Source organism: Danio rerio, chromosome 20 (assembly GCF_052040795.2).
Source record: "Danio rerio strain M-AB ecotype USA chromosome 20, GRCz13ab, whole genome shotgun sequence".
Lineage (NCBI taxonomy): Eukaryota > Metazoa > Chordata > Actinopteri > Cypriniformes > Danionidae > Danio > Danio rerio.
In genome coordinates, this window is record NC_141040.1 from 31587223 (window position 1) to 31613504 (window position 26282).

General features: G+C 34.2%; 2 protein-coding genes across 6 annotated transcripts in view; one reads left to right on the plus strand and one right to left on the minus strand.

Moving 5' to 3' along the window:
* Nucleotides 1-26282, minus strand: part of LOC147839358 (uncharacterized) — a 47565-nt gene that overhangs the window by 18386 nt on the left and 2897 nt on the right. The gene's annotated exons all lie outside the window — the stretch shown is intronic.
* The window catches only part of mthfd1a (methylenetetrahydrofolate dehydrogenase (NADP+ dependent) 1a, methenyltetrahydrofolate cyclohydrolase, formyltetrahydrofolate synthetase), a 34595-nt gene continuing 20819 nt past the window's right edge, over nucleotides 12507-26282 (plus strand). For all 5 annotated transcript variants that reach the window (XR_015518472.1, XR_015518473.1, XR_015518471.1 and 2 more), the window contains exons 1-8: nucleotides 12507-13053; nucleotides 13149-13254; nucleotides 15305-15389; nucleotides 17363-17422; nucleotides 17502-17555; nucleotides 17930-18066; nucleotides 21242-21342; nucleotides 24066-24202. Coding sequence is in view for 2 of the 5 variants with exons in the window: in XM_087298281.1 (XP_087154407.1) it covers nucleotides 13151-13254; nucleotides 15305-15389; nucleotides 17363-17422; nucleotides 17502-17555; nucleotides 17930-18066; nucleotides 21242-21342; nucleotides 24066-24202 (678 nt within the window). In the remaining 3 variants the exon portion in view is untranslated. The remainder of the gene's footprint in view (nucleotides 13054-13148; nucleotides 13255-15304; nucleotides 15390-17362; nucleotides 17423-17501; nucleotides 17556-17929; nucleotides 18067-21241; nucleotides 21343-24065; nucleotides 24203-26282) is intronic.

Below are 26282 nucleotides of genomic sequence, written 5' to 3' on the forward strand. Positions count from 1 at the left end.
TTGTGCAGCATTTACACTCCTTACAATATATTTAGGTAAAACAGAGCAGAAATCTCGCACTCATGAAATCAATCTTGTGCTGATTGATTTAAACAAAGGAATCAAAACCCAATGTATTTATCTCAGTTTATGTCCTTCATTTCATCTAGAGGTTGTGAAGGGCCCCCATCACTTGTTCCCTAATTCAGCTGTTTTTTCCATTCTTTTAACCTCCCGAGACCTACCATGCAATATTGACGAAATCCTTTCACCACTTTGCTCCCAAGCTCACCTTCACCAAAATGATATTAAGAATTCATATCCAATTAAATGAGAGCAGACATTGCCAGTGCTGCAGGATAGCCTTCACTGATGTCGGCATCGGCTCATAGTTATGAATAGTCTTTATTTTCAATATTCTCTGTTCCTGAATTGTGCACTACAGAAGCTCAAGGGATAAAACCATTACTGGGGTCTGGAGCTCACAATGTCACGCTGCGTCTCTAGGTTATAGATTACATCTTTGAACTTAATGCCGCCTCTGTTGCTGCTTGACACGTTTCAAAGGTACCCAAGAATTCAGAAAAACAGAGAGCCGCATGCGATGTTCATTATTTTTAGAGCTAAACTTAAAATGAACCTGCTTCCTGAATAAAAACTGCATAGGAATAAGCTAGTGGAGTAGGCGCTTTTTGTATATGGATATATTCATAGACTATTGTGGTATACCATTTACTGTTGATTCCTGCATAATGCATCGAGAACTTGATGGCTGGGTCATTATGAATTGCATCTATTTTTAGTCAGTCACCTGCAAATGAGGATACTGGGTAAAGTAAAATGCCTGTCCATTTGCAAGGGAATTCCTAATAATTGCTATACAAAATATGAGAGAATATCATGCATGAGATAGAAGATGCGTCCATTTTAGTAGCCCAGTGTCCACGGTAGGTTATATGGGTATATTATGTATAATTTTGTTTGGGTTATGAGGAAAAATACTATTTATTTAGTGCCAGGGTTGCTAAAAAATAGGCTTTTGCCCCTCTGGTATTGCATCCAGTCCTGCTGTCGTGCTTTCTACTCTGAAGCTTCATTCAGACAGCCTTATTATCTGATATAGACGCTGCACGTCTAATTTAGGTAAAGGCTAATTTGATATGCTTGAATATAAGAAAGAAAGACAGATGCAAAGGGGTACTGTCAGGTGTCTTAGAGTTAAATGATAGTCCTCAAAACGTTTTCAATAATTTTCCATATCTCCACAAGTCTGCTTATAGTGTTATCAGATAATAGATAGTGTATAAAAGGATAGTGAAATAACATAAGTAATTGGATTTTGCTTTGACCAGAAGAGTATCCTAGTAAAGAAGATTAAAGTTTTCCTTGCTCTCAGTGAAACCTACAGTCTGCGTTTTTAAATCAATCTGTTTATGAATGCATATTTAGTACATATATGATTTTATTGAAAGGTGCTAAATGTAATTTTTTTCATTCATCACTTTTTTTTTTGACAATGTGTGAAAATCAAGGGCTGTGACTGATTTTATTGATAAAAAACAAAAGTATATGACATTTGTGCATGCTCCTGAGAGCTTTATTTAAAATGTTTTTCTTTTTTAATTTCATTTGATTGGATTTTGGAATAAACAATGTTTAGAATAATGCAAAACGAGCTATTCCATGGTCTAATTTCAGTGTGAAAATAAATAAAAGGAGATTAATTCAAACTATCATCCCACATAGCAAGATTTAGATAATTAAGATAATTAATCTATCATAATCATGTAATTTTCAACACTGATTCATTGGAAGAGTGCACCTCAACCTGCATTTACGAACCTGTCATGCAAATACACACTTCAGCATATGTTTGACCAGCATGATCTCACAAGGAAACCTATTTTACATTTTGTCAGTTTAGTGGCTAATTTGTACGAATTTGTACGAGATCAGTCATACAAAAATATACGATTTAAAAAAAGGAGGCGTGGCACCCAACCCCACCCCTAACCCCAATCGTCATTGGTTGATGAGCAAATCGAACTAAATTGTATGAATTAGATCGTACAAAATCATACAAATTAGCCACTAAATCAAAAAGTTACTAATTGCCGTGAGATTGCGTTGGCAGTGCACTGTTTTCTTAAGTTTGCTTTTTAAGAACACTATTGGTTGGGTTTAGGGAAGTGGTTTCAGGGCAATGTTTTCATAAGGGGATCTATGACTAGTTCTGCCTTTTCGTAGACATGTACAAGGACATGTTTCTGAAACATATAACAAAACGTATCCTAAAGAAATTTATTTCATATTTACAGTCATCTGAAACATGCAATGAAACATACCTGGAAACCTAATGTCATTTCTGTTTTGTAAAAATGTAGAATAATTCACATATTGTCTTAAATTTTAACCTATTTTTACATAGCTGTCTGCATTGTGGACATTGTCTGGAGGTTTATTATCAGTGTATTGCTGCAAAGTAATATTCATTTGTTTTTATGTAACTAATATAGGAATAATACAGAACTTTGTCCTTAGTTTTGCATCATTTGATCCAAGTTTGGTCATGTACGGTACACCACTGGTGGTGTCATTATGCTAACAGTCATGCGACTGTTTGGTTTTTATCACTAAGATTTATAAAACTGGAAGTGGGTGTCAGGAGTCTTAACCGTGATATTGGGAGAAACTAAACTGTACTTTATATTGTTTTCACACTGAAGGCCAAGCTTTGCATTATCACTGCTTGTGACTTTGAATTCAGAAGGTTGGAGATTTTCAATGTGAGAGTTTGTTTTGTGTCTTTTAAGTCATATTACCATAAATTAATCTGTCTAAATCGTTTGTTTATTTGCTTTTCCCTCATCAAACATTCATTATTTTGTTTACTACTGTCTCTGTGAAGGTCTCCCTGACTTAAATCTGACCTGTATATCTGATGCTCTTTTGCTTGACTACACAAAGATCACCCCTTACATTGTGTGTGCTGAAAAGAAAAAAGAAAACTGAGCTGATGTAAATCAGACCTCATCATATTCGGCTCGCTTCACTCAGTAAGATCTGAACAGCAAGCCGTTTTTTTCTCCTCAGATTGTCAATTAATTAATTCTGTGCTAATGGTAAAGGACCAGCTCATGACCCTCTTCTCCACTGGGTTTCAAAAGCTCCTCTGCATCAAGGGATTATCAAGTAAAAGATGTCATTAAAGAAGAAAGGAAAGAGCAAATTATCCCTTCCCCCTCTTAAAAATGGTTGAAAAATGGACAGAGAGGTGCATAAGTGTCCTAAATGTATTCAGGGATTTTATCCCACTCCTCACAAACTGATGCTCTCATTAAAACAGCATGAAGACCTTTAAGGTTTTAATGTGCAGAAGCTTCAAACAGCCTTCGGGCAATTCTTTCCGGCTTTGTCCATCTCTCCTTTGCCCCTTGAGCCTCTGCTTTAAGGAAAATGAAAAAATAACAAAGTTTCACTGGTTAAGTAGAAGAATTGTGTCGGTATCTAATGAAAATTATTCCATAATGTGTTATTAGTTCATGATTCCCCACTGATTTCTCTATATTTGAAATAGCATCAAATAGAATTATATGGTCCGATTTCATTTTCAGCTTCATGATATATCTACTTTGCAGGCTACTTATTTTTTCTTAATGCAGTCAAGAAACCTTCATTTGATTTAGAGAGAATAAATATCTTTAAAAAGGAACCTCTGCTTTTTTTCCCAGACAGGCGATTCATTTCTCTCTATCCTGCAAAGATTGCAAATAAACTAATACAGAAAGTAATACCCGTTTATTCACAGGTTGTTTGTAGTTGACATGACAATCTGAAATACACACAGTACTGCCTACTAAAATGAACATGCCCATGTTTTGCTGTGCTCAGTGGGTGATATTCACACACACTGTGAGTCAGGCCTCAAATGTTTTTCAGCCCATTTACTGTCAGCCAATGGCTTGTCAATCTTCTAAGGGGGTAAGGCTCAGATTGTCGGGGTTTAGGGTGCATCTGTGATTAAAATAGTTTAGAATGATTGTAACATCTCAATTTGTATATTTGTATTGTCACATTAAAGCCCACTGAAAAAAATCTGCGTGTGTGTGATTGTGTGTGTTTTCACAGAACAATAATATAATTAGCTTTAGCGCCATCTACTGGACAGACAATTTATTTAAATGGGAAAATCTCAATTGAATGGCTACTGCCTCAAAATAGTCAAAATTTATGTTTGTGCTTTATTTCAAGATATATCATATATATATATATATATATATATATATATATATATATATATATATATATATATATATATATATATATATATATATATATATATATATATATATATTGTTGTACACATACATTTTTAAAAAGAGTCATCACTAATAATGGTCTTTTAAAGAAAAAATATCTGCAAAAAAAATCTGCAAGACACCGGCCCTCCAGGAACAAGCTTGGTGACCCCTGCACCAATGTGCTTTGACAAAATACATTAACATAGCATAAGTTTTCCCTGGCTGGCCAAAAATTTGGCCTTAGTTTTGTTTTACATATATCACTATAGGGAGGAAATATATTGTGCTGACTGAATGTATTTAAATGCGGACGTACTCCTAACTCCCTTCTATCCCATATATTATCCAGTACATTAAAGATTCACCTTTAATGTTCAACAGAACAGATCTCGTTTTGTTCCTCAGTTATTGCCTATGCAGAGAATGAGCTTGAACATCTTCAGAGTTATGCTACTGTATTGTTGCAGCAGTGTTTGCTTGCTCCCGTTCTTCCTGTCGCTGTTTATTTTGTGATAATGAACATCATTGCTCTACATTACCCCTTGCTTGTGCTATTGTGCTGAGTGTAATCCTTGTTTACTGTATAAATGTGATGATTCATGCAATTTCTAAGTACTATAGTATCAGCAATAAAAGTACAACATTGATTCTGGCCCAACAAAAACCCAGTACTTTGTGTCCAAAACTACTGAAGGGACTGTTCACCCCAAAAATGACCCTCTCGCTTTCTTTAGGCTTGTAATAAATGAATAATGAAACAGTAGAAAACTCTTTCTTTTTTTCTTTAATAATAAGAAAAATAGATAATTACTGGCTTCATTCACATCTACAGCTGACCATCAGAACAGCAGAAACCTTGCTACTTCACATGACACACATCACTTTAGAGCTAGTATTTGAATGATTCTCTAGCTTAATGTCTAAGCAGGGGTGTCCAAACTTGATCTTCGAGGGCCGGGGTCCTGCTAATCAATGTCTTTCTAAAAACTTCAAGGAAGGTGTGTTGAAGGAAGTTGGAGCTAAACTGTGCAGGACACCAGCCCTCCAGGACCGAGTCTGGACATCCCTGGTCTGTAGTGCTGACAAAACAGTTGATTTTACTCACATTTTAAGATTACAAGACTGAACGGCATTAAATGCCATCAGACTGCAGAGATTTCCCAGTATTTCTTTGTTGCAGTAATTAACCCTGAAAAGCAAAGCAAACACTACCAGATTACTATGGTATAAATACAACACTACAAAATACTCGAGAGAAAGAGATTGACTTAAAATTTCACTTACCTGTTTTATAATGATTTGATCAGCTGTAGTTTGAAATACGACAAGAAAACGCTGAGTTCTCTTTTAAGAACTTATTATGCGATCTCTGTCGTCATATTGCAATCTAAATAACTAATATATACTATAAATATTTAACAAACTGTACTAAGTTTATTCCTCTGCTTGTCTCTCTATGTGGGTGGAGTAATACACCACAAGCATGAAGAGGCTGTACGAGTGCTGTTATTGCAGAATATCGCATGGCTATCAGCCAATCAGATTCGAGAACCAGACATATAAACACACACAAAACAATATTAATATGAGTCTTATGAAGAGGTAAGCAATGACTTGCAGTTTATCATTTAGCAAGGTTTTAGTTTAAAGCATAAAGCAGTTTCAGATAAAATAGTCATCCTAAAATGAGTTTGTTTTGCATGTAAAGAGTACTGAGAAATTTGCATGTGTATGAGGTTGATTTTTTGACATGGCACTGCCCAAAACCAATAATACATCAATTTTATTTCTATAAGTAGCCTAAACATAAGTAGTAATTGTATATAAGTAGCCTAAACATTAAATGTAATATAACATTTTGTATAGTAATTTAAAGAGTTAAAATCCTCTAGATAGAAAGTTTTAATTATCCTAAATGATGCTGGTTATATGTGGCAGTTTAATTGTTTTTGTATATTAAAATATTACTACTACTACTACTAATACTACTATTATTATTATTATTATTATTATTATTATTAGTAGTAGTAGTAGTAGTAGTAGTAGTAGTAGTAGTAGTAAGAGTAGTAGTAGACAGGCATTTCTGTGCTCTGTTTCTCTATGTGTAACTTTGTTTTTTAGTCCCACTTTATTTTGATGGTTCGTTTGTTGAATTTAAGTTACATTGCATCTACATGCCAACTAATTCTCATTAGATTATAAGTAGACATATACTTGCAAAGTTTTTTATAGTCAGTTAAATATCTTTTTAGCAGCAGTATCAACATATATTAAGCAGACAGCCTACTAATACTATAATGGACCATCAAATTAAAGTGTTACTTTTTTAATTTTAATGTTTTGCTGAAGAAGAAGAAGAAGAAGAGAGAAAAAAACACCACATCCCTAATGTCTTAAGAATTATGTAAAATAATAGTTAATTTTCACTTCTGGGTGAACTATCTCTTAAAGCCTACTCATAAATATAAAGCTGACTTATGTGAATCTGCATTTAGGTTTATCTCAGAAGCATTTTTTTTACCCTGCAAATATTCCACACTGTCCCAGTTCAATGACCCATTTAGGGATGTGCCATCCTACCTTTGCATGCGTTTTGACACAAGTGTGTCCAATCCTGGCACCTAGGGAGAAAAAAAAGCATATCGCTTCCCCTAAATCACCATGTCTCATCTCTTCATTTCCGCCAGTGATCACCATAGCTGATTTATCGTGCTATGTCCTGCTTACTCTGTTTTATAAGGATTAAGGCTGCCATGCGACATAAGTGGGACAGAGGTGACCGACCGCGCTTGTTCAGAAATAAATCCCGAAACAAGAACAAAGTAAATTTGCTTTCGCACCTCTTGGTTCAGAAATTAGCAGTCACAAAATGCTTTGTCCTCGGTGAATTAAAATGTAAGAGCGAAGTTCAATTAGAGCGGACTGTGATTTCCAGTCCATTACTTCAGAGAAAAGAAAGATGAAAATGTTACAAAAGGCCAAAAGAACTCAGAAAAGGAGAGATAATTGGCCCATCTTTGCATATTGTTGTGAGTGTGTGTGTGTGTGTGTGTGTGTGTGCCTTTGTGTATTCAAGCATTGGAATCACATTAAGTACTGTATGTATGCAACACACGTACCAGCTCCTTTTACGTTTTCTCTGTTTGTGTTTTGGCTAGCTCATGTTTCTCCAGGGAATGCATCCACCGTGATAAGGACATCATTTTCATACCGGCCAATCTGCTCAACAAGCAAGCCACCCACGTATACACCCACACAGTTCTTGGTACTATTAACGTCATGTCATGCAAGTCTGAGCTTGTCAGTGAAGGTGTGTGTGTGTGTGTGTGTGTGTGAGAGGGAATGTTGAGGCTCTAGAGGAAGAGGTGGAGAGGCAGAGTCACATAACTATGACAGTATCCATCAGCACAGTGGTGAAGGAAGACTCTTTTTGTATCAAGACTGCGTGCTGTGCTTTGAGAATGATACTGTGTAGTTGCATCAGGTAGACAGGAAATGTATTTGCCAGTCACGTCATTGCAAAAAAAAAAAAAAGAAATGAATAGATACGTGTATATAGGGGATGTCTACATTAATTGAATAATTGTAAGCAGTGTACAGAGCATCCGGAAAGTATTCATAGCGCTTAATTTTTCCTACATTGTTTATGTTAAAGCCTTATTCCAAAATAGATTAAATTCATTTATTTCCTCAAAATTCTACACACAATACCACATAATGACAATGTGAAAAAAAGTTTTTGAAATTGTTGCAAATTTATTAAAAGTAAAAAACCTGAAAAATTAGATGTACATAAGTATCACAGCCTTTGCCGTGAAGCTCTAAATTGAGCTCATGTAAATTCTGTTTCCACTTATCCTTTTAAAGATGTTTTAACTGCTTCATTACAGTTCACCTCTGGTAAATTCAGTTGACTGGACATAGTTTGAAAAGGCATACACCTGTCAATGTGAGATCCAAGGGTTTACAGTGCAGTGCATGTCAAAGCACAAACCAAGCATGAAGACAAAGGAATAGTCTGTAGACCTCCAAGACAGGATTGTCTCAAGGCACAAGGCTAGGGAAGGTTGCAGAAACATTTCTGCTGCTCTAGAAGTTCCAGTGAGCACAGTGGCCTCCATCATCCGTAAGTGAAAGATGTTTGGAACCACCAGGACTCTTTCTAGAGCTGACCATCTAAGCTGAGTGATCGGGGAAAAGAGCCTAAGTCAGGGAGATGATCAATAACCAGATGGTCACTCTGTCTGAGATCCAGCATTATTCTGTGGAAAGAGGAAAACTTCACAGAAGGACAATCATCTGTGCAGCAATCCACCAATCAGGCCTGTATGGTAGAGTGGCCAGACAGAAGCCACTCCTTAGTATTGGAATTTGCCAAAGGGCATCTGAAGGACTCTTTAGACCATAAGAAACAAAATGCTCTGGTCTGATGAGACTAAAATTTAACTCTTTGTAGTGAATGCCAGGCGTTATGGAGAAAACCACCACTCATCACCAGCCTAATACCATCCCTACAGTAAAGCATGGTGGTGGCAGCATCATACTGTGGGGAAGTTTTTCAGCAGCAGAAACTGGAAGACTAGCCAGGATAGAGGGAAAGATGAATGCAGCAATGTACGGAGACATCCTGAATGAAAACCTGCTTCAGAGTGCTCTTGGGGCGACGGTTCATCTTCAAGCTGGACAATGACCCAAAGCACATGGCCAAAATATAAATGAAGTGGCTTCACAACAACTCGGTGAATGTCCTTGAGTGGCCCAGCCAAATCCCAGACCTAAATCCTATTGAACATCTCTGAAGAGATCTGAAAATAGCTGTCATATGAAATAGAGGGGGGAGGGGGAGGGGGGGGGGGGGCGCTATGAATACTTTCTGGATGCACTGTATGTGTAATGTTTTTTAGGACATCAGTATTTCCAGCAAAAACGATATTCAAAGATGCCATTTTAACATGTGAAGGTATCTGTGTTTTTGAAACTAATGAAGACAGCAGAAGTCAATGATTCAGTTGAATTATTTAGCCTGACATGTTTACTGCTCCAAAATATTATACATATTTTCTAAAATAAAATATATTGTGTTAATTAGGGAAAAAGGTTGTTGCTTTTTACTCGGACATTTAAAAAGAGCATATTTTAGAGCAGTAATCACAATAACGTGAAACTGTGATTTTTTTTATCCATGGTTATCATACCATCAGACTCTCATACCGGCACATGCCTAGTGACTATGGAGTTTAGTGAACTCACTGGACGGCTACACAGTGATCAGAAAGGGATGGACAAGTTCAGCAATAATACTGCTCTGAACTTTTTAAGCAATCCTTAATTGGTACTAAAGGGTGCTATGAAAATATCCTATACACCATTACACAATCAGCCTAAATCACTAATACAAGACAGCTGTACTAACAATAGAATCTATACCTGCTCAGATTATGCTACAAGAATATGCATAAATACATTTAATTTAACAATTAACTTATATTAACTAAATTAAATCAACATTTGCTATGAGCGCACTTTGCATTTAAAACACCTAATACACTTGCCCATTGTTTTTCAGGTAGCTTTGCAGTTACTTTTTTAACCATCTTAGAGATATTGCCATCTCTAAGCTGTTCTGTATTTATTTTGTCTCAGTTTGTTCTGTTTCTTCATGTCATTCCAGAAAGCTTAGATGATGATCAGATCAGATCTCTGTGTGGTGTCAGACTCCTTGTGACAATAATCTCACTGTATAATAATTAAAATTAATGACAAAAATAATGTTTGAAAATGTAGATTGATATTTCACACTGACATGCTACAGAAAAATATAGAAATTACCAACTTTAAACCTTTTTTGGTGATGATACTAGTACTTTTGCACAGTAATCTTGTTGGATTTATGTAAAAAGGTACTTTTTCACTTTCTGTGACAAAGTGACTTGTACACACATGACATTGTAATTGCAACATGCCAGAACCTGTATTCTGCCATTTTAAGATGTTTGTCAAATTTTTATAAAGTGATAACCCACCCATGCTAGTAAACCAGTCTGGGCTGTAGGGATTTCAGCATGTTTAAAAAAATATAAAAATTATAAAAAATATAAAATATATTTTTAGTAGATTCTGAGTTTTACTGGTTAGAAACACTAAGGCCTCACTGCTTGTTCTACACTTCTAGGCATTGAGTTAACTTTGTATTTGTGCTTATATATGTGTCTGGTTTGACCATCATTCCTGGAGTTGTGGGTCGATGTGGTCTCTGTGACTCATGTGGCATGATGTAATGGACCTACTTCTGGCAGTGTGTGTAAATGTAAAATCACTCTTCAAATATTTTCTCCACAGCACCAGGAGGAAGTCAGGCTTACACTATTTGGCTAACAAGATCAGTCAAACCAGATCAGTTACACTGTAATGTCCCCTGAGCAGGAAATAATCCTAATGATTTTAATGCTTATAGGACATTAATGGTGTTCTGGAAGTCTGGTGAATCGCCATTTATGGGACACCAGAGACTGTGTATGAGAAGTACAGTAGTGGTTTAAAAAAGTTTACAGAAAAAAAACATAGGTTGGTCTTGTTTTCTTTTTGGACTGCAGTCAATGTTTAATTGCTGTTTGTCAATATTTTATTGCTGTTTTATCAAAAATGCTTCCACTAAAAGTCTACTTAACTAATGATTTGTGAGGTAGTTTCTTTAGAAGAACTTTATTTTGTTTTAAGAATGAAGCAGCATTTCATTAAAACTGTTTTTTTTGTTTATTGTTTGTGCTGTTATCTGGATTTATATTTAATCAGTCACTAAATGATCTGACTGTTACAGATATATACAGATATATTTGGAAGCTCGATGGCTTGGAAATTTAACACGACGTTGCCTCCTTGTGGTCAGTTGTTGAATTTACAGTTTACAACATTGAATTTTTTGTGCTTACAAATCACTTCTCTTCAGTGTCCAATGCTCTACAAGAAATTAAAACACTGATTTGGTGCTCTAGAATTTATTATCAATGATTATTTCATAAATACATTCAAAAGAACAACATTAAATTTGTATACAAATATAAATATAAAAAACATGAATATACTGTATTATTTAATAATAATAATTCTAAAAATCATAATCATAATAATACCTTTTCAATACTTTCATAATATTAAATAACTTGTTTTTAATTGTAGAGGATAAATTAATATATAATATGACAATTTGTCAAATGCTTAAACTGAATATCAATTAATTTAAATACATTTTAAAACTGCACACATATGGTTGTCACTGCACAATAAAAATATTTTCCTTCATTAAAGTAACTATAAAAAACAAATTATTTTAAATAAAAAAACATGCTGTATCAGCATTAGCCAGTTATCTTAGCCAGGAATCCACTTCACTGATTAACATAATTAATAGAGATTAAATGAGAATATTTTGTAAATACTAAAGATAGTCAGACATTTTGGAGGGCTATGAAAACTCAAAATAATTTGGTAACAATGTGTGAAGTTTCCTAACTCATTCTGACACTGAATACAGTTGGTCAGGATTAAATTAATTACTATAGAGGTATGGTTTTATTCAAGTACTTATATACAGTTTCTCACTCCCCCTGTGTTAGATGTGATTGAAATGCTATTGAAATGTTTCTCACAGGGTCTCTTTCGTTAACAGCAGATTTTGAAGGTTTTTAAGTTTATTTTATTTTTCTTTAATTTTGTTGTCTACATTTTCTTTACGTCAAGTGCATTATTGTTTTGTATTATTGTTTAGCCAGGTGTTTTAAATTAATTATTTTATGTGCAAGAATAAAATGTCTGAGGTTTAAATGCACATATTGAATACAGTAAGTGTGGACTAAATGAATCGGTTTATTGAGTACTGATAACGGGAACATACACACTCAAAAAGTTACTTATTAAAAATGAGTTCTAAAACAAAACAATTCTGAGGGTTTATGGGACGCAACTTCACTGTTTTATGTTCAATCCACTTGATTTTTTAAAAATGATTATGTAAACCCTTTGATACACCACATGGGTCTAAAGTGGTCCGTCTAAGCTTATTTTTTCTATGTCTATTTTATAGCTTGTGCATCAAAGGGTTAACTTAAGATTTTGTGTTGGGACAGCATGAAGGAATAGTGCGAAACCCAGCCTTAATTACAGTGCAGTTGTCATTTTAAAAATTTTTCAGCAGAGGGCGCTATAGTTACAAAAACAAACCGTTTCGTTCATTTCCTTTTCGAGTAGGGAAAACGAAGCGTCACGATGTTGTCAAGTTTTCTGTTGTCTATATTTCTTTTTCTCTGTGGTGTTTATGCCTTTATATTTTCTATCATGTTATAGCAGCTTGCCATTTTCTGCGAGTTTGTCTGACTGACAGCTGTTTTGAGGGCGTTGGGTTGCTTTTCAGAGACTGCTTAGCAGATCACATGCTGCAGTTTTTTGACGGCGAAGAAGAGGAGGAGACCGACTAAACTCACAGTCCCAGGAATGTTTCTTTTCTCACCCACAAGACCTCTGATTGGCTGCCTGCTCCTCGCTGAACAGCTTACCTGCTCCACTTGCCAGTAGTTGTATTTTAACCTCTCTTGCATTGTGCAGGCTTTTTTCACAAACCATGTGATTGTTTGAGCTTGTCTGAGTTTTGCAGCCTCTACTTTTATCAGCTCACATCCCGACTCGTGCTGGAATAGTCTGGACAGCTGGATGCATTGATAAGACTGCACAGTGAAAGCAGGAGTGACTGTACTGACTTCATACAGTTCATACAATACAGGTGGTGATATCTCTGTGATGTAGAGAAACAGCTTTGTTTGAAGATATTTTTTCCTGTATGTTTTCCAACTGACTTTGACACTGTGTTGTGTGCAGACATGTTTTCCGTCAGTGCTGCTGTGCTACGGCGAGGGGTTTTAAGGTACAGATGGGACAGATGCTGTGCGCTTGCAACAGTTGTTTCTGGAAACAAGACCTCACAGTGAGTTTGAGTGTGTTTGAGGGCTCTTGTGGATGTAGGACTCAGGAGCTTTTACACATTATCAAGCATTTGATGCTTTTTAAATTTAGTTTATTGTGTTTATTCTAAGCCTTTTAACAATATGCTTGTAATATAATGATGTACTTAATTTAAAATGGAAACACCTTATAATAACTATTCATTTGTAAACCTTGGGAACTTACAATATAAAGTGCTCAGCATAATTGAATACACTCCATTTTGAAAATAAATATTTTTATCCATTTCTCTGTGAATATAGGCAATGTATTTTGGTGCCTTTAAACAAAACCAATTTATTAAACATCTATATTTATTAAAATAATATTTATTTTATGCAACAATATTTAGCCACCAAACATATTTAGGAAGTGAAAGATAATACAATTAAATGCAAGCAAAATTATTATTATTATTTTTATCCTTTTTAAAATTTGTATTTAATATTTTTCTATAACATATACATTTGAGTGTACTAGTTTTTGGACCATTATCTAAGTTATTTTGTTAGATAAGCTCCAGATTTGGTGTCAGTAGTGACTAATCTAATGTATATGCACAAATATAATATTGTATAGCTTGCTTTTAAAAATATTAATTTAAACGATAGATTTGTGAGGGGTGTACTTTTATATGCTGAGCACTGTATTGTTCAGTGTATTATAAACTGTATTTTTCTGTCTTTACCAGAAACATTGCACCAACCCAAAATTAAAGTTGATAATATAATATATAATAGATTTTATAAAATAAATGTATATAGATTTTTACATTACATTACAGCTATATGAGTACTGGGTCATGCATTAACTGTAATTTACTTTGTGGGACAAACATCAGATTATTCAGGTGCTTCATAAACAATACACAGCTATGTTAATATACTGTATTAAATGGAGCTTGCAACTTAATAAAGTATTTTTACAGTACATTGCCATATGTTGTTCAGACTTTTTTTTTTGATTAGCCAATAAATGAATAAATAAGGGCATTTCTCAGTTGGTCAGTTGGCATTTCTGTGTGGAGTTTGCATGTTCTACCTGTGTTCGCGTGGGCTTTCTCTGGGTGTGCTCTGGTTTCCCCCGCAGTCCAAAGATTTGGTACAGGTGAATTGAATAAGCTAAATTGTCCATAGTGTATGTGTGTGAATGCAAGAGTGTATGGGGTATTCCCAGTGTTGGGTTGCAGCTGGAAGAGCATCCGCTGCGTAAAACATATGCTGGAAAAGTTTTTGGTTCATTCTGCTGTGTGGACTCCTGATTAATAAAGGGACTAAGCAAAAAAATAAAATAAAATGAATGATTGTTATTATTATTATTATTATTTATTTATTTATTTTTTTTATTAAATATTTCCAAGTACTGGGTTGCAGCTGGAAAGGCGTCCACTGTGTAAACCATATAACGGAATAGTTGATGGTTTATTCCACTGTGGTACCCTCTAAAATAGAGACTAAGGCGAAGGAAAATTTATAAATTAAAAATGTAGCTATTATTATTAATATTATTATTATTAAGCATTGATTCATTGCTTACACAGGATTTCATTACTTCCCCTCTGAACCTACTATTTATAAATTTACATCTATTTTTTATATACTATTTATGAAGGCAAACCTGAATCATCAAATCCAAAAAAAGTTTTTATGTACTATTTTGGTAATTTTGCAAGTTATAGTTACTGGATTATGCTGGATTTTAAACTGTCTTCTACCAAAATCAAAATTTAAGCTTATAATATATAATACATGTTTATATATAACAGATTTTACATTAATATTTACAACTATATTAATATTGAGTCACGTACATTAACTGTAATACACTTTGTGGTACAAACATCTGAATAACTAGGTGCTTCTTAAAAAAGTTATATTAATATATTAAGTGGATATTGCAGCTTAACACAGTAATTTTTTGCAATGCATTGCCATATGTTGTTTACACCTTGTTTTAGATTAGCCAATAAATAAATCAATAAAGCCCTTCAGCAGAACCTTGCAGTAGATTTTGATTCTTCTTTGTATGTGCAGGCAGGTGAAACAGCAGCTGAAGGAGGAGGTGGAGCAGATGAAGAGTCAGTTTCCAGGTTTCAGGCCTGGTCTTGTGGTGCTGCAGGTCAGTCTGGACCTCATGCTTCTTTTCATTTATTTTATTTATTTTTGTTGCCCATATAGTGTGCCTCATACTGATAGCTAGCTGTTTAACTTCATCTCTCCCGATAATCTGACTCATCTTTTCTCTTTATTGCTTTTTCCTTTCGCTCTACTCCAGATGGTCATTTGGTAAAGTGCCATTTTCTTTTCTGTCACGGTTGTGGGTGTTGTGTTAAAATAGAAAATCTCCCTATGGCTTCATGGTCATGTGTTGATAAATGCAGAAGTGTGCATGTGAGAGAAAGGTGTGCTAGTTTAAGGTCACAGTGATAAGATTAAGACAGCACTGATATTGTGTGTGACTCAATTACACAACAACCTCACTGTGCTGTTTTGCTGTTTTCACTTTTAAAGATCTGTATTGATCGTTGCATACAAATAACCAGACTTACAACAACAACAACGCACTGATTTCCAGATAAAAATGAATATTGTATATTATTTTAATAATGTTTTTAAATGAGGGTTACTGTAGTAAACTAAACTCTTAAAACATATGGCTAATTAAAATATTTGTGTGTGTGTGTGTGAGAGAAATTAAAGCTCAAAATATAAACTGAATTAAAATATATATTTATTATATAACTATTAGGGTTGCATGGTTTACTATGGTAGTACTGTGATACTATGGCTCCAAAATACTGGGGGTGCCACTGTAGTATGTAAACGGTAGTATCACCATTAACGGTCTATCTACAATGTATAATGTTGCATTTGTAAAATTAACTAAAATGCTTACACGTTTCTGCAGCAATAGACCATTTTCTTTGAATAGTTTGAGGTTGCAAACTGTAGAATTCACACCTTTTATGGTAGCCTATTGCACATTTTCGGATGCTTCAGTTCGAATCTGAATTAGTTAATTTCTGCCCTTTTCAATATGATATAGTAGCTACAACAACCACAACAATCTCGATTCTTACCTGATAAGACAGGAAACATTGAAACCATTTTTGACCACTTCATGAAGCCTAATTTGTTTGGAAAAATGCTCTTTTTGTAACAAATGTCATTTGGTGTATTTTGTATCTTTATTTTAATTTATTTTTTGTTGGTCAGTTATGTACAAAATAAACAAAAAGAATGAATACATTTTAGGTGAAGAACAACTACTTTCTTCGATAATAAGGGAATCATTCATTCAATTCAAGTAGGCTTATTATAACATCAAATATAGTATTTTTGACAATTTTCTTTATTTATGAATTACAGTATCACAATACTACTTGGTATCACGATATTTCAGCTGGTATAGTATAATAACACAAATTAATGGTATTGTGACAACCCTGATAACTATATGGAGATATAAAATAAAAAAGCATACAAAAATTACTTTAAAAATTGGGGCTGCACGGTGGTTCAGTGGTTAGCACTATGACCTCACAGCAAGAAGGTTTCTGGTTCGAGTCCCAGCAGGGTCAGTTGGCATTTCTGTGTGGAGATTGCATGTAATGTTTGTGTTCACATGGGTTTCCTCTGGGTGCAGTTTCCCCCACAGTCCAAAGACATGTGGGATAAGTGAATTAGATTAACTAAATTGGCTGTAGTGTAAGAGTGTGTGTAGATGTGAGAGTGTATGCATGTTTACCAGTACAGGATTGCAACTGAATGGGCATCTGCTGCATAAAACATATGCCGTAATAGTTGACAAAGCCGAAGGAAAATTAATAAATTAATTTATTTAAAAATTGTTTATAGCACACAGAAATGTTGCTTAACACTATTAAATATTTAAATATTTTCACAAAATAAAATATTTGTAATTAAACCCTTGCAAAACAAATATCTGCACAAAAATTTGTAATTGCATTTTTATATTCATAAACAGCAACATTTTGAAGATTAAGTAGTTTTCTTGTGTGTGTGTGTGTGTGTGTGTGTGTGTGTGTGTGTGTGTGTGTGTTTGTGTTTGTTTGTTTGTTTGTTTCAAAGGTTGGAGACAGAGAAGACTCAAACCTCTACATCAGTATGAAGCTCAAAGCTGCGGCTGAGGTTCAGTGAGCTGATTTAATAAACTGAAATCTTGTTTATCATAAACCTCTCACTTACACTGTCTCTCTTCTTGGTTTAGATTGGAATCAATGCGAACCACATCAGGCTTCCTGAAACAGCCACTGAAAATGAAGTAAGAGAAACACAATAAATAACAACGTTTATCCATATATCATTGTTTTAATCTTAATTAGAAGTCTTTTGTTTTAATCAACGCTGAAAAAATACAGCAACCAATCTATTGCAAAGCCATCATAGAAAAATGATGAAAGATCCAATGCCCTCATCAGTTTGATAGAGTTTATCCTTTAAAATTTATAAAACAGTCTGTCTGGGTTAATTGTAACACCTTTATTACATTTCCTAAACCACCTACTGACTAACCGTCAGTTCCGATTTAGTTTTGTAAGGAAGTTGCAATTGATCATTAGTATAATTAATAAATGTCGCACACAGCAGATTAAACTATTTTGTGAGAAATATGATTTAAGGACTGGTCTTCTTTAGGTCCTACGCAACATAATTGCGGTGAATGAGAATCCTGCATTTCATGGGCTCATTGTGCAGCTGCCGCTCGACTCCATCAACCCAATAAACACTGAGAAAATCACCAATGCTGTCGCTCCAGAGAAAGATGTTGATGGGTACGTCAAATCTGTGTTTTTTAAGAAAGATACAGGAAAGTTGGGTCTGGTAGGTGACTTTCATTAACTCATGAATATTCCTTACCACACATACTGTATATGTACTCTGCTGGGTTGCATCATTCAAAAAAATTAGCTAAATATAGCTGGGGAAAAATGTGGTCACTTTATTTTAAGGTACAGTTCTCACAACTAATATGTTAACTAAGACTTTTAGCTCAATAAACTACTAATTTGCTCTTATTAATAGTTAATAAAGTAATAGTTGGGTTTAGTTATTGGATAGAATTAGAACAAGGTCATACATAAGTACTAATAAACAGCTAATATCTTATTAATAAGCATGTAGAAACTAGAAAGCCAGTGGAAATTGGAACTTAAAGTGTTACTAAAATATATAAGAAAAACATATATTTCTACAATTACAACAAACCTTTGGCAATTGCTCTAAACCAGTGGTCACCAAACTTGTTCCTGGAGGGCCAGTGTCCTGGAGATTTTAGCTCCAACACACCTGAACAAGCTAATCAAGGTCTTACTTGGTATACTTGAAACATCCAAGCAGGTGTGTTGAGGCAAGTTGGAGCTAAATCCTGCTGGGACACCGGCCCTCAAGGACTGAGATTGGTGACCCCTGCTCTAAACTATGGCCCAATCCCAATTCTATTATGTACCCCTTCCCCTTTGTGTGTTAAGGGGAAGGGCTTGAAAATTTACCCCTTAAGAATTGGGACCACACTACAACACTTGCACACGTCATCAGATGTCATTGCAATCTCTTGCTTCATATAAGATCAGACGATTGCCACTGCTGTAGTGATATCAGTTGTGTTATTTATTGTTATTTTTTTTCTGGAAATCACTGAAGGCATATATTATGTTATCATAACAATCTAATGTGACAATAAGATTGTAATAATGTGCATTTAACACAGTGGCCATATTCATGTATGTAAACACACCAAAAACAACATTAACATTATAGCAGGCACCGTAAAAATCCTATTCCCAGCCACTAGACTTTTCTGACAGGGTTTTCGAGTGTCAATATGTTGTGGGACTGCTGTACAGGATTTATGATTATGGATTATAGATTGCGAAATTTAGTTAGCGTGGTTTTTTGTAAGCATGGCAGTAAAACACATATGCGGTTATGAACATATTAATATATGTGCTTGTTTGTTGTAAAAATTCGTAATAATGCCAAAAAATACTCATTTATGGATCTCTTTACCTTCGGGTGTAACTATCTGCCGTTGTGGCTGGTGTATTCTGGGAAATTTTCTTACATCTTGGTTTTGAGTGTGGTCCTGAAAAATCGTCGTTTGAAGGGATATTCACCTCTTCCCCTTAGCCCGACGCCTTCAAGCTAAAGTGAATTGTGACACACCTACCCCTTGACATCTACGCACAAATCGAGGGGTAGGGTTAAGGTGAAGGGCTAAGGGGTAGAATTGGGATTGGGCATATCTCTTCTTTAGGCTATGCTACATTTAATAAACGTGTCATTGGCCAACTGCAGAGTAACACAAATATATACAATACCAGTATGTACTTGGTACTTGTATTTGGTTTTTATTGAGTCTTATTTTATTGCCTCTTGCCATCAAACTGGTATAGTTGAAAGTATGTCTTACAAGCACAACAATAATTTGGGTGAAATGATGTATTTTATTCCTTTTAAATAAGCAGGTAGTTTTAGACTGCAGTTTTTCATAACAAGGCCAAGTTCTATTTTCCAGATCAAATGTTTTGCTCTTATCTTTTTTTTCCATTCAAAGTCAAAAGGCCAAAGGCCCTTTTTTGACGATGTCTGTGAATATTGGCTCTTTTTTACTGATTTCAGATGTGTTTTTTTCAGTGAAGTATTTTTAAGAGGTTACTGAGATTAACATCTACACAAATACAAACAGATCCCACCTGCAGGCTCTTGACACATTGCTGAGATAGATTCATGCGGTACTCTTATGTTGTATAGATCACTTATGTTACTTTGTGTTTGATCACTTGTGTTTATAGTCTGTTTATCACAGGGTCTGCTGTAATTGCAGACAGGAGAATTGATATATTTTTAGCTTTTAAGGCTAGAAGCCTTAATACAAATTCATTTAAATACTGTAGTAATGACGGTATAGCACACTCTTTTAGCATATTAATTATAATCTAGAACATTGCTAACATGGTTTTGCCCTATTTACAGTTAAAGACAGAATTATTAGCCCCCCTCAATTATAAGCCCCTCTATCGGAAAAAAATGTAGCTAATAATTTTGTCCCTAAGTTGGTGTTTAAAAAATTTAAAACTGCTTTTATTCTAGCTGAAATAAAACAAATAAGACTTTTTTTGAGAAGAAAAAATATTATCAGACATACTGTGAAAATGTCCTTGCTCTGTTAAACATCATTTGGAAAATATTTTGAAAAGAAGAAAAAAAAATTTAAGGGGGCTAATAATTCTGACTTAAACTGTATATGCTTATTATTTGTTTAAGCTTGTTGTTTGCATGTTTTTGTCATTCTCCTCATTTACATGTTTACAATGTTAAACATGCTAACAATGAACTAGCAATGCTCACTCTAACATTTTAAAACATGTGCTAATAAATGTGAGTAAAGTTTTAACATGTTAACAATACACTAGCATGTTATCAAAAGATAAACCTGCTAGAGGAATGCACAGTTTTGTAAACAACATGCCAAAACAGGAGCTGTGCTAAAACATGTTTGTAACAACATTCTAAATTCTGTTTTAGATTTTGCTACACAGAAAATGTAGCATGGTTTAGCTATGCTAATATGGTCCTTATGTTATGCTTAAGTATAGTACTTTCTTATCAGAACTATCTTAACAGAAAAAGATTGTTTCAAAGCTACGTTTAGGGAATATTTTGTCATCCTCAGAGAGAAATGCATGTGTCAAATGAATGTCCTGGCAGTAATATGCAGATAAACCTGATTAGTTAATGTCATTTTACATCAAGCACAAAGAATTTGTTACACATTATTGTGTAGCACAACTGCGTAACACGTTGTAATATGTTGGATAATCACTCTAAGTATTATTTTAAAATATAAGGATATATTTTGCAATCTTGTGTGTTGAACATCTGCAATCTTCACATTTTTCAACTGTATGTTATTTGTACAATATGCTGTATGTTATGTTTTCTTCCCAGCTTGACCAGTATAAATGCGGGGAAGCTGTCTCGTGGAGACCTGGGCGACTGCTTCATCCCATGCACTCCTAATGGCTGTATGGAGCTTATCAGCCAGACTGGTGGGTGGAAACCTTCTGACCTTCTACCTATGAGCTCCAGGTCTCGTCAGTCAGGGTTACTGTGTGATTGTCTAAAGGGCATTCATTCTGCAGCACAATGAGTGTCAGTGCATAGGTGTGAAATATTTATATATATATATATATATATATATATATATATATATATATATATATATATATATATATATATATATATATATATATATATACATACACACACACACACACACACACACACACGCACGCACACGCACACACACAGACTGCAATGCAGGCTGATGACTTGGTGGTGAAATGAGCTGTCACCCAAAAGCAAAAGAGAAGAAAGATCCAGAATCTTGTTTTTTCAGCAGCACACAGTATGGATGAGCCAGAAAAGAATGCATCATACAAACATAAATAATGGCGCATGAATTATAGTATCCTTACTTTCTTAGCTATATATTTATCTGATGTTTTTTATGTTGCTTTTTGTTTAAGATTGTTCAGAGATTATTCAAAATGATAATTCCTACAATCTTTACAAATAAAGCTTCTTTACTGGCATCAATGGTTCCATAAAAAATCTTTAACATGCATGGAATCCTTTCATGTTTAAGTGTTTTTTTAAGTGTTAAAGCTAAAATGGTTTTTAAACTAAGAAAATGTAATTTTAAGAACATTATACCAAAAATGGTTCATCAGTGGCAACATTGCCAAAAAAAGACCTTTTTAATTTTACAATAATTTTAATGCTTTGTAGAGATTAGAAAAACTAATATTTATTAAATTCTTAAGCAACAAAGAAAAACAAATGATAACATTAAATAAAACTGGAATAAACATTTAGAGATTTACATAGCACATTTTATACACAATGGTAATGCAAAGGGCTTTACATTAACAAGAAAAAAACATAAAATACAAGCATAAGAAATAAAAATGCTAAAACAGGTTTAAAAGGGATAAAAAAAGACATGAAAAAGAGTCAAATAGTGCGGTCATATATGTTTCATATATTTTTGTTATCTAGGATGAAGTGTTTACATGTTTGGGCTTTGCTACATTTCTAGTTTTTGAACATTTTAAAAAAATGTGTTTTAGTTTCTCACTAAGGCTGAATTTATTTGATAAAATAAATAGTAAATCTAAAATAAATATATAATAAAAACGCTGATATAAAGGACAAAAATAAGAATTTGAAATAGATATTTTCACCAACCATTTTTTTGTAGTACATGTGATGGTTTTTTCATAATAGGGTATATGTTGAAGTATGCTAAAGGACTTTTTATTTGTCAGTAGCCTGGGTTAAGCTCTTCCGGTGAACTGTATGCCATTACAAAATCAGCGCGTTTAAGGTCTGTTTTCTTTAAATATCAGCGATCTCCATTGACTGAGTGATATCCGATATAAAGTGGGTCTCAGATTGTACAAGAAACACTGCATTAAATTACATTTTCCCTATTTCTTGAAAATATGAACATTTAGTTTAACCAAGTATATTCAATGGAGCATCTGCGCTAGTCTGCCGATTCTGACAGCCGCATGCGAGTAAACGGCTTTTTCTCGTTTTACATTTTGTAAGTGGAAAAACTAAATGCTTCATTAGAGAGAAAACAGTTAAACAGACCATCTGCAGCACCAGGATTAAGAATGAGCCTCCTCCATTAGTCCTCTTTACTTTTTCTTCACTTTACTTTTACTCTTTACTTTACTCCTTTACTTTGGTGGATAAGGTGTTTTATGCACAAGACATCCATTAGCCTACATGTTTATTTTGTTTGTTAATCGCAAAGATTTATTTCAAAACTGTTTCTAAATTCAGTAATAATTTCCAGCCAACAAATAAATAAACAATAATAATGAAGTGCAACGAAGTTATATCCAAACACGCGTTTTATTCTTATGCCCCGTATGGTGACGCATACATCTCCAAAACCCGACAGGTGGACAAATCTAAACTTGTTTTTATTAAAACAAATATAAATATGCATATAATAATAATATTAACATTATACAAAAGCAAACTGTCATGAATGAACTGAAAAAAGGAGGTAGTGGTTTTTATATTTATGTAGAAAATAATAATTTTTGTAACATTTTAATCCTTTATTTTTCATATGTAAAGATATTTGTATACTTCTGTACATCCTGTGTGTATTGACCTGCATAGGCGCATAACTAACTCGCTCTGCGATGGACATTACACCAGCTTTCATTTGGTCAGCGGAGCAGTCTACTTTAGTTGTGCAATGTGCACAATGGGCATCAACCTTTTTAGACCGGAACACCCAAGATTCCACAAAGTGGCTGGAATGGATTCGCTATTTAAACAACGTGTAGCAAAATGTGAAAATTAGAGTTGCGCTGGTCTGAAAATAGCAACAAATTGCGGCAAACACCTCTTGCAATTTAATCTGCCTCTTTTTGTTGAATCATTAAATCCCTCCTCAATATAAGTCACTTTAAGCTAAATCATCTGCTAAATGACTAAATGTAAATATAATTGCTATATATAGATATATGTACACAAACAAATCACACAGTTGATCATCAATTATATTTTTTCACTGAGCTCATGCGACGCATTCTGCCATCTCTTCAAAGCATGCATATGGTGCTGCTTGGCTTGGTTTGAACAAGGCAACACAATGAAGATGAGATCAGCCTTGGTGTCAGTAGTGCTTCTGTTGGCAGCTCATTATGCTTTGGATCAGAGCAAGTGTGATTCATGTGTGCAGGTGTGAGTGTGATGGGGAAGAATGCTGTCGTGATCGGCCGCAGCAAGATTGTTGGAGCCCCAATGCACGATCTGCTCTTGTGGAGCCACGCAACAGTGACCACCTGCCACTCGAAGACCCCTGACCTCGCCGAACAGGTTGCTTTCATCTGCTTTACACACGCTTAGTTTTATAGGCCATTATATTTCTCAATATTAGCATTTTTTAACCCTTATTGCTGTAACTCAAATTTATGACTAGAATACTATTTTAGTCTTCTTAAACATTTATTGTTTTAAAAGCAAGTGCTTGCTGCAAAAATTTTGGCATAATTTGGTGGTCTGAGACACATTTTTGGAAAATAAAATAAAATAAAATAAATGCAGCTGCTCTGATTTATTGTTGTTTTTACAATAGCAGGGAGTTAATAATGTTTCAAAAATAATGTCTTCATAACATTAATACTTAATCTTAAAGGGATTGTTGACAGTAAAAATTGTGTCCGCATTTACTTATCCTCCACTCAGTTTCAAGCCTATTTGAGTTTCATTTATCTGTTGAACACAGAGGAAGATAAACTGAAGAATACTGACTAAATAAAGCATTGAATTTTTGATAATATTTTTTTGTTCCTAATATGTATGTCAATTGTTTATTTTTTCCAGTATCCTTTAGAATGCCTTGTTTTGTGTCAAACAAAAAAACATTCATAAGGGTTTACAACCACTTCATTGTGAATAAATGATGAAGAGAGTTTCATTTTTGGGTAAACTATCACTTGAAATGGTCAGCTTACTTTAAATTAAACTTTACTTACCATTTTCTCAAGTCATTTGTTGGATTTTTTTTTGTGAAAGACTGTCAGAAATTGCTAAAGAAGGTTGGAAACAGGTTTTGGAAAAGACACTTAAACATCTTTGGAAGATGTGGAGGAAGAATAAATTATGAAGTTTTATTATTTGGGTAAACTACGTATAATATGATGCTTTAACTTTATAAAAAAAGGTTTTCATAGCACTGACTTATTTTTAAATTGTAAATTTGACAGTGTATTGAAATGGATTATATCAGTGTTGCGTTTAATTAATTAAAAAGTAAGTAGTTACTGTTTATACAGTATTTATCTGCATAAAACATAAAGTAAGAGGTTTATTTTCATTTTTAGGTAGTTTAATTAACTTATAATACATTTGCCTTAAATACTGTATATTTAGTTCAGTTAAACTATTTTGCTCAGTATTTGTTCTATTTTTCAACTAAAGAAGGTTACATATATCAAGGTGATTTTACATGCTTAAACATTGGGCACAGTGGTTAGCACTGTCGCATCAAAGCAAGAAGGTCGCTGGTTCGAGCCTCTGCTGGGTCAGTTGGCATTTCTGTGTGGAGTTTAGATGTTTTCCCCGTGCTCTGGTTTCCCCCAGAAACATGTAGCATAGGTGAATTGCGTAATCTTAATTGTCCAAAGTATGTGTGTGAATGAATGGGTATGGGTGTTTCCCAGTGTTGGGTGGCAGCTGGAAGGGCATTCACTGCGTAAAACTGTGGCTCTCCTTAAAACTCATTTCGCTGTGGCGACTCATTAATAAAGATACTAAGCCGAAAAGAGTATGAATTCATGAATGATAATAATATTACAAATATAGTAATATTGCTTTGATTCATGAATTTAATTCTTTTTAATATATATATTTTTAAATAATGCTAAAAGACCCAGAATTTCCAGAATTAAAAGTTTTTTATTTATGTTGTTGACATTTATAGAGATTTTATTGAGTCAAGTAATTAAATTACTTATTGAGTTATTAAATAACTATTCACACAAAGTAATCAGAAAAGTAACATAAATACAATTTTAATTATGTAATTATTCAATAATAATTCATACATTTTTTTAAAATAACTTACCAAGCATTGGTTATAGCTTACTATTGACATTTCATTGTTGCATAAGAACAAATTTAGCAGGAACTCTATGAATTCAAGGTTCTTGCACATGAAATTTTGTAAACACTGTTTGCTGGTGACTGCTTATATTTGTATAACAGCCTAAAGCATGGGGCTTAAACTCAATTCCTGGAGAGCCACAGCTCTGCACAGTTTTGCTCCAACCCTAATAAAACACAGCTGATTTAACTAATCAGAGGCTGCCTCCGAACACGCCTACTACTCAGTGGGTACTGCATTTGAATTTAAACATACTACTCGGCCGTTAGAAAAGTACATTCTATATAGTAT